Source organism: Heteronotia binoei, chromosome 19 (assembly GCF_032191835.1).
Source record: "Heteronotia binoei isolate CCM8104 ecotype False Entrance Well chromosome 19, APGP_CSIRO_Hbin_v1, whole genome shotgun sequence".
In the NCBI taxonomy this organism is placed as follows: Eukaryota; Metazoa; Chordata; class Lepidosauria; order Squamata; family Gekkonidae; genus Heteronotia; species Heteronotia binoei.
Genome location: NC_083241.1, coordinates 27,545,160 through 27,557,967, shown reverse-complemented (window position 1 = coordinate 27,557,967; position 12,808 = coordinate 27,545,160). Strand labels below are relative to the sequence as shown.

The window sequence follows — 12,808 nt, the reverse complement described above, 5'->3', positions numbered from 1 at the left end:
CTGCATGTGGAGGAGTGGGAAATGAAACCTGGTTGTGCATGTCTCCAGTCTGTGATGAACATGGTTGGCCAGGATAGGCAGGGCCTTTTCCATTGAGGCACCTCAGTTGTGAAGCCCCGCCACTGTCCACTTTCTCTGTTAAATCTTGTGCACCAGGTAAGTATGTTGCCCAGGTATTCAGCATTTAGTGCATTTCTGAGTTGGATGCTGTCTCTTCTTGGCTAGCTAAATGGATCTTATCTAACAGGTTTTTTTTTTTAATTTGCTGCTCAAGTATATACAAACTTTCTATCTTTCAGCCTTCTCTCCTGTATTGTATTTTCCTAGAGGCATCTGGGAAGCCCTTGAGGAAACCGGATGCCGGATTAGATGACTCCAAGATTGTTCTTATGTACTGTAACCATGCATATTTATATAGAGAGCAGAGATACATCCTTTGTGGTTCTCAATACACAATCACAGCCAGTACTTCGTTTCTAGAAATGACAGGGCTCCGGAAACAATATCTTCTCCCACAGAAGCATTTCATTCTTGAAGCGTGTGGACCTTCTGTATATTCTCAGTGCTGAGTACAAATACACTCTATATGTGGTCAGGAGAAATGTTCCCTCTAAGCTGCAGAGTCTTGTGAGCCAAAATTCTACTTTGTGAGCTACTGGCATTAAAGTTGTGAGCTACTGGCATTAAAGTTGTGAGCTACTGCATAAATTAGTGTGCTCTGAGATAGGACAAAAATGTGTGGGCTGGAGGCTAAAAATCTGTGAGCTAGCTCACACTAACTCGGTTTAGAGGGAATTCTGGTCAAGAGCCTATTCATCTAATTTTACTGTTGCAGGATTAAGCCTTGGCATTCGAGAAAGCCTGCGCCAAAGTAAGCCCAGAGACTGTCTTTTAATCTTGGATCCACTGGTCCATAATAAAAGGATGCAATTTTGTGCAAGCATACACACAGTAAGCGCAAAAATGGCTTTCTCTGTCTAGGGAATTCTCTATGGAAAACGGCAGCAGGTAGATCTGCTGGCATCAGGATTATTTTCACCATCTTTGCAGCACAAGGGGAGGGGGGAAATCAACCTGGGTCTTAATTTGCTGTCCTGTTGCATATTATTATTTTACGGTTCTCAGTTCCGCCTGTTTGCACTTAATATTGGTTTCACAGCCAATTTTGTGTATTTTATTCTGATGTAAACTGCCAGGTTCATTAAGGTAATAAAAAGGTGACATATTACAGATGTGTGTGTGGGGGGGAGAGAGAGAGCGAGAGAACAAACCCATTTCCAATGCAAGGAATGCTCGAAATAATAACAGGATATTCTGAGAGGTCTTTCCAGTAAACACAGCACACACCTACACACACCCAACAACTGGGATTTAGGCTGTAGGGAAAAGTGTGCAACTCCCCCCTCCTCTTTTCCTGGCTTTGCTGCTGAGTCTAACAGCAGCCTGGCGAAAGCACAGACATTAAGCAAGGAAAGCTTTTTTCCTGGCAAGGAAATAAAGCTTCCCTTCATCCCAGGCGATGCAAGAGCTGCAGAGCTGCTCCTTCCTGAACCGCCAGGCTAACGGTCAAAGGAGTGCGTGGCTCAGTGGCAGAGCTCCTGCTTTAGGTCTTAGGTTCGATCCCAGGCACCTCTGCTTTAAAAGGATCTCACGTAGCAGATGTTAGCCTATTCTCTGAAGAGGGATGCATAACTGAACTGGATGGGTCAAGACTCTGATGTGCTATAAGGCAATGCTATAGGGCAGGGGTGGCCAAACTTGCTTAACATAAGAGTCACATAGAAAAGGTGTCAGATGTTTGAGAGCCGCAAGACATGAACATCAGATGTTTGAGAGCCGCAAGGCATGAATGTCAGATGTAGGTAGGTAGGTAGGAAGGAAGGAAGGAAGGAAGGAAGGAAGGAAGGAAGGAAATAGATGGGAGTGGGAAAGGTAGAAAGAAAGCAACTTTAAATGCATTTTCTAAGCTGCCAGTTGGCTTGGAGAAGTGATTTAAAGAGACAAATGCCTTCTCCAAGTTGGCTTGGAGAAGTGATTTAAAGAGACAAATGCCTTCTCCAAGCTGCGGGAGCTTCAAGTGCCACACAATATATCTGAATGGAGCTTACAGTAGTCCCTGTACTAAGAGCCCTGTAAACTCTTAGAGGATTGGCTACATCAGGGGAGTGTGGCCTAATATGCAAAGGAGTTCTTGCTACAAAAAAAGCCCTAGTGGTGAATTCCACAGTGCAATTACTCACTGAGGAAAGAAGCATTTCCTTTGGTCTGTTCTGTACCCACTGCCCATCAACTCGTTTGGGTGCTGCCAAGTTCTAGTATCATGGGTGAGGGAGAAAAAGCTCCCTCGATACACACCACCCATGCATAATTTTCAAAACTTCTACCAAGTCCTCCCTCCGCCACCTTCTTCCCCCGAAACTTCATACAGTATAGGAAGCCTTGGCTCACAGAGGTAATGTCCTTTTCCACTTGGGAAATCATGAAATGGGGAAGAGCTATAGCACAGGGATTTCCTCCACATTCTCCCAGCAGCCCAGGAAGACATTGTAGCAGTAACTGCAGCAAATCGTAGGCAATTGCAAACTGCAAGCAACCCTGTAGATGGCCGGGGGGGGGGGGGGGGCGGGGATCCAAACGCAGGACTGGTGCTATGCATTTTATTAGGACCAGCTCACACAACACTGTGGGCAGACTTTCAAGTTCCCCAGAGTTCTCTTTTGGGGAGGGGAAAGAGGAGGAATCATAAGTCTGTGGTTCGTTAGAGTCATAAAAATGGAGGCCAGGCGGTTTTGCCGATTTAATTAGAGGAGACAGCACAGGATGCAAAGTGGATTCCAAGCAGCACCAAAGGCTACTGGGGCAAAGAAGCCGAAAACAGCTGCTGTCCCTGTAAAAGCCAGCAGTAGTTCAGATCTGTCTCCAGCACTAATTGGAACACACCGTCCCCCTTTTGCAAGGCAGGGAGCAGAAGGGGAAAACACACACACGGTAGCCCTTATATTAACAAAGCCAGGCACGAATCTTAGATAAATCATATGGTAAGGGAATGAATAAAAGCCAAATTAGGTAGTATTAGTCAGCGTTCAGAGGGCAGGCAACCCCTATGAGCGAAGTTCCTCCCACGGCCACAAGCTGTAGTGCCATCAGGGTGACGCTAAGAAGCGGCTCAAAGCGATGGGGAAAGCTGTACCTTGTTAGGTGGCAAGGCAAGGCAACGCCACTCCAGGGCAGTAGATGTGGCTTTTTAGAACTTAAAACTCACACATTTAAGGATACATGCATTCTAGTTTTGCAGTGTAAATCTGCCTAAGAACAGGTCATGAATTTCTGAAGCAATGTTCCCTCTAAGTTGCAGAGTCTTGTGAGCAAAAATTCTACTTTGCGACTGGCATTAAAGTTGTGAGCGACTGCATAAATTAGTGTGCTCTGGGACCATCCTTCCTGAGCTAAGCCAAAAATCTGTGAGCTGGAGGCTAAAAATTTGTGAGCTAGCTCATGCTAACTCAGCTTAGAGGGAGCATTGTTTTGAAGCACTGTTGCGGAGTTTTGTGTGCACAGAGGAAAAGTTGATGGGTAAACCCAAAACCAGGACATTTTTTTTTTTAAAAAAAACTAACCTTGCTTTGCCCAAACCTGGTTGGCCCAGCTAGCCTGATTTCATCAGGTCTTGCAAGCTAAGCAGGATCGGTCTTGGTTAGTGCTTAGATGGGAGATCACCAAAGTAGTCCAGGGGTGCTGCCCAGAGAGAGGCAACAGCAAACCACCTCTCTTCAGGATGATGATGATGATGTTGGGTTTATATCCCGCCCTCCACTCTGAATCTCAGAGAGCAGCTCGCAACCTCCTTTATCTTCCTCCCCCACAACAGACACCCTGTGAGGTGGGTGGGGCTGAGAGGACTCTCACAGCAAGGACAACTCCCACGAGAGCTATGGCAGACCCAAAGCCATTCCATCAGGTGCATATGGAGGAGTGGGGAATCAAACCCAGTTCTCCCAGATAAGAGTCCACACACTTAACCACTACACCAAACTGGCTCTCACTTGCCTTGAATGCCCAATGGGGTCGCCAGAAGTTGACAGTGACTTGATGGCACTTTCCTTCCATCACCAGCCCCCCCTTCTGCGTCTTTCAACAATTGCCATGACTTCTCTCATTGCATTCTCTTGTGTATTAGGAAAAGTTTTGCCTCCTTAATCTCAGAGTGTCAGACTGTGCTAAGAAAGTCAATAAAAAGTAGGCTTCAATGTCCTGTTTATTATGCTGAGGTTAAAGAAGCTAACAAATAAAGGAAAAAATAAAAAGACGGCAACCCAACAATACAGACTTCACCTTCCAGGAGATCTGTCTTCCCCCGAACACCACATTAGAGAAGTTGCTAGGAGATCCAAGAATGGAGTGCGGTTAGAGTGCCATTCTAGGATCAGGGAGAACCCGGTTCGAATCCCTGCTCATCGAATAATGTTAAGCCATTCACAGGGTCAATGTGTGGATGAAATGGAGAAGGGAGGATTATGTAGGTTAGGCTGAGCTCCTTAGAGAAAGAGTGGGATTGCAGAGTGTTAGAATGGGTCTCTGGAGAGCATGGAATGCTAAAGGGAAGCCATGAGGGACTCTCAGATAGGCAACACTCGACAATCTGTATGTTTCCAAGAAGAAGAAGAAGCAGCAGCATTGTAGATTTATACCCCGCCCTTCTCCTGAGTCAAAGACTCAGAGCGGCTTACAATCTCCTGTATCTTCTCCCCCCACAACAGACACCCTGTGAGGTAGGTGGAGCTGAGAGAGCTCTCACAGCAGCTGCCCTTTCAAGGACAACTTCTGTCAGAGCTATGGCTGACCCAAGGCCATGCCAGCAGGTGCAAGTGGAGGAGTGGGGAATCAAACCCGGTTCTCCCAGATAAGAGTCCGCACACTTATCCACTACACCAAACTGGCTCTCCAGAAGCAAATAAAAACTCTGGCTAGAGTGCCATTTAAGGTTAGGAAAATGTTGTTGGGGAAAACTGCCCAGGCAGCATGACAATCTACCACTGCAAAGATATGCCAATGGCCCAACACTGGGGATCCCATCAGAAATGATGTTCACTCGCTTTCTAGCCAGTACACTTTTCACGCTCAGGCTTGCCAACTCACGGAAGTGTCGCCTTATCCAAGAGCCTCAATCTAGTAAGAACCCATTTCTCCATCCCTCAACTCTCTTAAGCCCATTTTCCATCTACAGAAAACAGCTGGCTTGGATTGTTCTTAGCTGCCATGACACAACTTTTCGGGGGGGGGGGAGATGCAAAATGAAACAGCCTCACTTCTGTGCTTCAGATGTTACAAAACCAGTTCCAAATTAGCTAAGCACAGAATACCACCCAAGTTCAGGGAATCAATCCCAGAGGAATGTGTTTTGCATCACGCTAGTAAACCCAAAGAGCAAAGGGACAAATTGGGTGGGGGGAGAACGGGAGGGATTTGGAGTTTGTTGTTTTGTTGTTGGTTTTAACTGGACGTGCTCTTAGACCATAATCGTAAACTGGCTTCAATCACAAGGAAAGGTGAGGCAGAAATGTTTCTATAAAATAAACTAGTGTGTAAATTCTGAATGCTTAGGGGAAAAAACAGTATAAATGCAAACACACACACAGTTCTATCTCATCAGGTTTTTTATTTTTTAAAAGATGTTTCTCTCTTCCTTCCCCCAAGCAACTGTTTGTGGGAGACACACAAGCACCACACTGACGCACCAAAAGTTCATTAAGTGTACACACTTGGAACTTGTACATGAACTTCAGACAACCTGCCATTCCTCTGAACAGCACTGCTGGGGAAAAGCTTCATCTTCCTTTCAGGAAAACAGATCAACGTACGTATTTCCTCTGACGGTCAAGGCCAGAGAGAAGGCAGGCAGCCATTCTAAGCGTAGAAATGGCTTTATGTCTTGAGAGTGATAGGAAAAAAACTCGCAGCACACATTCGGAAAAACAAATTAGACGGCGTGCCACAAATGTGTGACAATACAACTAACACATGTGACTAACAACTAACAATGCGCCCATGAGAACCTTTGTCTTGACCCATACTCTTTTTATGCAGATAAAAATATGGTACATAAGATTAATACAGATAACTGTGGGTGGGTGGGCTAGTAAAATCTTTGTGCACTAACAACTTTTGTCGGCTTAGTTGTGCAGCACACAATGCTGCCTTCTACTGAATCAGACCACTGATCTAGCCATAAGAACATACCATAAGAGAAGCCATGTTGGATCAGGCCAATGGCCCATCCAGTCCAACACTCTATACACACAGTGGCCAAAAAACCCAGGTGCCATCAGGAGGTCCATCAGTGGGGCCAGGACACTAGAAGTCCTCACACTGTTGCCCCTCCCAAGCACCAAGAATACAGAGCATCACTTGCCCCAGACAGCATTCCATCTATACCCTGTGGCTAATAGCCATTGATGGACTTCTGCTTCATATGTTTATCCAATCCCCTCTTGAAGCTGTCTATGCTTGTAGCCGCCACCACCTCCTGTGACAGTGAATTCCATGTGTTAATCACCCTTTGGGTGAAGAAGTACTTCCTTTTATCCATTCTAACCCGACTGCTCAGCAATTTCATTGAGTGTCCACGAGTTCTCATATTGTGAGAAAGGGAGAAAAGTACTTCTTTCTCTACCTTCTCTATCCCGTGCATAATCTTGTAAACTTCTGTCATGTCACTCCTCAGTCGACGTTTCTCCAAGCTAAAGAGCCCCAAGCGTTTTAACCTTTCTTCATAGGGAAAGTGTTTCAACCCTTTAATCATTCTAATGCTATAATATCTTTTTTGAGGTGCGGTGACCAGAATTGTACACAGTACTCCAAATGAGGCCGCACCATCGATTTATACAGGGGCATTATGATACTGGCTGATTTGTTTTCAATTCCCTTCCTAATAATTCCCAGCATAGCATCCAGGTCAATATTGCCTGCTCTGACTGGCAGCAGCACTCCAGGGTCTCAGGCAGAGTTCTTTCCCGTTATTTACTATCTGTCTGTTTTAAATGAAGATGCTGGGGATTGAACGTGGGACGTTCCACACGCAAGGCAGATGCTCTGCTCCCTTTCCTTACAAGTCAGAGTATCGCCACTGGTGTACAATCAGACACCCTTCGGGAAGGTACATATCTCAGCTGCTCTGAGACTCTTTCAGAGAGAAGGGCGGGATATAAATCTACAGTCTTCTTCTTCAAAAGTTAAGACCGCAGATTATGGGTTGTATATGTGAAAGTAATCCTCTGACTCCACCAGTATATAAGCAAGCTGGTCATCCCATAAACTCGGCATCCATCACGATAGCTCTAACTACACTCCAAAAAAACAGCTCTGGCCAGAATCTCAGTTGTGTATACAAACGGGCCCAGCATCTCAGTTCCAACGAGCACTGCTTGGATGCAGAGTTTCACAGCTGGCGAACTTCAGCCAACTTTGGCTCTCCTGATCTTGCTGAACACAACACTTCCTGACATCAAATTCTTGCCATCTGAGGGGGGCCATCCCTGTGGGTACGAAAGTGCTATTTCAGAGACATTATTTACATTAACAGGCCCTGCCCTGGATAAGCCCAGACTAGCTTGATCTCATCAGATCTCAGAAGCTAAGCAGAGTCGGCTTCGGTTAGTGCTTGGGTGGGAGACCACCAAGGAAGTCTAGAGTTACTACAGAGATGCAGACCATGGCAAACCACCTCTGAATCTCTTGCCTTAAACATCCCATGAGGGGTCATCATAAGTCAGCTGCAACTTGACAGCATTTTCTGCTACCACATTTACACTGATGCCTGCAAAGCAACCGCTGGAAGAGAATAGATGGAAGAGGCATTTGTCATGCAGATGAGCATTCTAGCTAATGTAGGTTTTGTATCTGCATTATTGCGTGGCGGACTGTTCAGAACGTCATGGTGGAATCAGTCTAAGGCCTAAGGCTGCACTTCCTCCTGACCCAAGAGCCCACACAGCTAGCTTTCTCAAGATACCACAGAGGAGTTTCAGTGCAAGAAAGAACCTTTTTCCACATTAGCAGTTGGACATTGGCGTGCCCAGCTAGGAAAGCAGGAGGTCAAACAGACAAGCAAGACTTCGAATCAACCTTGGAGGTGTTAATGAATTCACAGTTCTGCTGTAGTTAGGAATGACTCCACTACAACTACTTTTAGGTGTTTTTGAAAACATTCCATAATAAGTTTGTAGGAATGCAAAAAGGTTTTGAAATCTTTTGAGCAGAAACAGTCCCTCCTAATTCTCGTGTAATATACATAATCAGCAGTTATATAAAACTCTTCACACAATTCCTCACCCACAATAATGCAACAGCTAATTTGAACATGGACATTGGTACTAGACCTTGCAATAAACCCAGATGCCAACTTCGCTGCCACATGCTCCCAGACCACACAATCGTTGGACTTAACAACATCAACTGCACCATCTCAGGCACATTCACTTGCTCATCTTTTAACACTGTATATGCCATTAAATGCCAACAATGTCCTTCAGTTCTCTACATACAGCAAACAGGACAAACCCTATGCCAAAGGATAAATGGACATCAAATATAAATCTGACAAAAAGAATCACAAGACTGAGAAACCTTCAGGAGAACACTTCAGCCTCCTAGGACATTCAGTGGGTGACCTCAAAGGATCTGTTTTATTGCAAAGGAACTTCAGGAACAGACTGGAAAAGTGAAATTGCTGAATTATAAGTTATTACAATATTCCGAACACCTCCCCCCAGGACTTAACAGGGATACTGGCTTCTTATCTCGCGACATATGCTAAATTAATTCTGCATTCTCACCAAGAAGGGCTATAAATCTCTTTATTTTAGTGTATTTCTTCTTTGGAATAGTAGATTAGAATAGTGATTGCCATGTGATGCAATTAATATTAGAACAGTATACTGGGATGCATTTCTCTAGTCTGGTAACAGAGGAAACATAACACTGCACTACAAATCACCCCAACTCAAAGAAAAAGATGCTATTAGTTACCTACACGCTTCAGAGGAGACAGATGAAGTGTATCAACAAGTTCTGTTAATTACTCTTAGCACTCCACAATTAATGATATATTTACACATCTATCTCCAATTTTGACATATTTATTTGCTTCACACAAAATTAAATCCAAACAACGGTGACCTTATAAACTTAGCTTGTTATTCCTGTTTGCATCCGTTAAAACATCTTCATTACGTTGTATGCTAATTTGCTGTTCAACCGGTGCCTTATATGTAAAGACTTGTAAATTCAATTTCAATGTATCTGAGGAAGTTTGTGTGCACACGAAAGCTCATGCCCAGAATAAAACTTTGTTCGTCTCAAAGGTGCCACTGGACTCAAACTTTGTTCTGCTGTTTCAGACCAACATGGCTACCCGCCTGGATCATTCTTCCCTGCTGAAAGCACTTTTCACACACACGTTAACTTGTAATTGTTACTATCATTCTGTAAGGTAGGCCAATATGACAATCACCGTAATGCAACTGAGTGTGCAGTCTGAACCCACTCAGCAACACAGGCAATATTTGAACTGGGGACCTCCTGGCTCACAGCTCACTGTCTTAGCATTGCTCTTCACCAGGTCCTGCCTACACAAGAGCAGACTTCTTTCCTTATGTCTCTGCAGCCCGGAAGTCTTGAGAAAATCAATGCCAAAAGCATAGATCAAGATGCGTACCCGTGCTGGTCCGTCTGCGGGAGTAGAAAAGAGCAAGATCCCAGTAGCAGCTTAAAGCAGGGGTGTCAAACTCATTTAAGTTTATTGGATTTATATCCCGCCCTCCCCGCCGGAGCAGCCTCAAGGCGGCTCACAACACGTAAAAACAGAACAGTTCACATTACATTATTAAAACCATTACGAGGGCCAGATCTGACATAAACAAGAATTTGTTGGGCTGGGCCATGTTGGGCCAGGCCATGTGTGTTCCTATTTAAGATCAGGTAGCAGAGATACAAACTTTATAAAGGACACAGACAAACACAAAGATTTTTTTTTAAAAAAACCTTAAAATAAAACACACTTAAAACATTAGCACTTGTAGGTCTTAAAGGTGCTTTCTTTGTATTTCTCCCATGGGATCCAGGGAACTAAGCAAAGGAAGTTCTGGCTCTTTCCTTCTTTCCCTAGGTGACCAGGAGAGAAAGGAGCCTCAGCCAATAGAAGAGAGGCTTGGCTCAGTAGCTCTGCTGTGCGATTGAGAGAGCCTGCCAAAGCAAGCTCTGCCTCCCCCTCTCCCCAAGGAAGGAGCCTCAACCAATGGAGAAAATAGAGGCTTTGCTCTGTAGCTTCTGTGCAATTGAGCAAGCCTGGCAAAGCAGGCTGTGATGCAGTAGGAAGCAAGAGGGAGAAGGAAGCAGATGACAGCCAGTTGCTCGGGCGCCTGATAGGAGCCCTCTGGGGTCCTGAGTCAGCCCCTGGGCAGCATGTTTGACACCCCTAGCTTAAAGGCTAACAAAATTTGTGGCAGGATAGGTGCTTCCATGAGTCACTGCTCACTTCTTTGGTGACTCCCACCCTCCTCTTGTATTGCCTTCAAGCACAGGCCTTCTTTGGGAGGCAGAGATCTGGTGATCCATTTTGCTGGGTCAGCTCCCATCATGTGAGAGCCTCAGGCAAACTTTCTACTTGAAGGAGAGTTATAAAATACTTGAAACAGACCCTTTTATAATATACTTGCAGACACAAACAGCTGGCGATGCTTTGGGCGTGCACAAACCCTAACAGAGTTTGGAACGGTTAAAATTCTCAGTGTTCCTTTTTCTTTTCCCGCCTCCCCGTGTGAGATTCCCAAGTCTTAGCTCACAAAGCCTTAGTCCCAAAACCCGGCATTCCCTGCCAGGCCTCAGCCCTAAAAAATGAAACTAAAGGAAACCCATGCGAAGTGCTCGTTCAACCACCAAGTCAACACCAGCATGAGCCACACCTGGCTCCAGAGATCAAGCACGCTGTGTATTCTTTCTCGCACGCCCACCCACCACTTGTCGCAGGCCTGTTCAGCTGCATCCCAGCTTGAAATTAAAACCAGGAAGCCTGGGAGCTCCGTTCACACATGCAGCTTTGCAGGAAGAACAAGGCAGCTACGAATTAAATCAATCCTGCCTTAAGGCTCATGTGCAGGCATCTAGGATCAGGAACTGTTTATTGAACATATGAAGCTGCCTTACAGTGAATCAGACCCTCGGTCCATCAAAGTCAGTATTGTCTACGCAGACTGGCAGCGGCTCTCCAAGGTCTCAAGCTGAGGTTTTTCACACCTGTTTGCCTGGACCCTTTTTAGCTGGAGATGCCAGGGACTGAACCTGGGACCTTCTGCTTACCAACCAGATACTCTACTACTGAGCCACCGTCCCTCCCCTTCAGACTCTGTACCTAAGAAACCTAGGAGTCGGGGCTCCTACAAACTGGTAGAGATTATTTTCAAAGAGCGCTCCTCCCCATTTTCTTTATCACAGCAATACTCCAGTTTTCAGGCAAGGCAGTTCAGCAGCATTACATAGCGGTTACAGCGCTGGACGAGAAGAGCCGGGTTCATATTCCTGCTTGCCATGAAACTCACTGTGAATCCAGGGGCCTTCTTTTTCTCTCTCTCTCCCTAGCCTACCTCACAAGGTTGTGGTGGGGATAAAATGGGCCATGGGAAGGGAAAGGCCGTGGTTATCATCATCCTGAGTCCCTGGGGAGAAGAGGACGCTAGAAACACGCTAAAACAGATACATAAGGCAGAAATAAAGAGGCGGAGCTTCCAGGCTTAACAAACAAGGAAGACACACCCAGCCTGTCCCACTCTCTGCCTGACCTACCTCACAGGGTTGTTGTGAGGAGAAAAATGGAGGAGAGGGGAAGGATGCCTGCCACTTTGGGTCTCCATGGGGAGGAAGAAGGCAGAATGTAAATGAAGCAAATCAAGAGAAGGGACAGTGGCTCAGTGGCAGAGCATCTGCTTGGTGAGCAGAAGGTCCCAGGTTCAATCCCCGGCATCTCCAACTAAAAAGGGTCCAGGCAAGTAGGCGTGAAAAGCCTCAGCTGGAGACCCTGGAGAGCCGCTGCCAGTCTGAGTAGACAATACTGACTTTGATGGACCCAGGAGGGTCTGATTCAGTAGAAGGCAGCTTCATATCTTCATATGCAAGTGTGCGGGGAGGGGAGATCCAAAGCTGGCTCTGAGCTCCAAGGGAACCCAGGCAGGCTTGCACGGAGAAGAAACAACCCCCCCCCCTCCAAAAGCAGCCTACTCTTCCCCCAAAGGGGAGGCAGGAGGACCCCGAGCGACGCAGCCCCCTACCCCTCTCCAGCCCCGAACCGCCAGGGAAGCGGCGGCGCTCCCGCCCGCCGAAGCGCGGAACTCCTGCCTGCCGGTCGCCCAGCCCCAGCGGGCGGCTCTTCTTACCGGCCACCGGCACCAGCTCGCCGTCGCTCAGCTCGCCCGAGTCCGAGTCCATGGCGCTGGCCGCCCGGGCAGCAGCAACACGAGCAGCGCAAACTCCTCGCCGCTGCCCAGCTCGGCCGCCGGAGGAGAGGCGAGGAGGGCGGTCCCTGCGCCGGCTCAGCTCCCCGCCCCGCAGCCCAGCCGCCTGCACGGGCGGAGCCAGCGGTGGGCGGGGACGCGGCGCTGGGCTGCCCCCAGACTCACCCGGGCTGGCTTCACGGCCGCCGCTCTGCCGGGCGGGGCTCTACCACCTCGGGAGGACAAAGTAGGAGTCAAGGGGTACCTTTAAGACCAACAAAGTTTCATTCAGAATGTAAGCTTTCGTGTGCGGGGAGCACGCTTCATCA

The 12,808-nt window shown here is 46.9% G+C and overlaps 1 protein-coding gene across 1 annotated transcript in view; it reads right to left on the bottom strand.

Moving 5' to 3' along the window:
* TNFAIP8L3 (TNF alpha induced protein 8 like 3) overlaps positions 1–12,594 on the bottom strand; it is an 81,513-nt gene extending 68,919 nt beyond the window's left edge. The window contains exon 1 of the mRNA XM_060260306.1: positions 12,423–12,594. Within this exon, the coding sequence (XP_060116289.1) occupies positions 12,423–12,474 (52 nt within the window). The 5' untranslated portion in view covers positions 12,475–12,594. The remainder of the gene's footprint in view (positions 1–12,422) is intronic.
* Between the last annotated feature and the right edge of the window lie 214 nt (positions 12,595–12,808).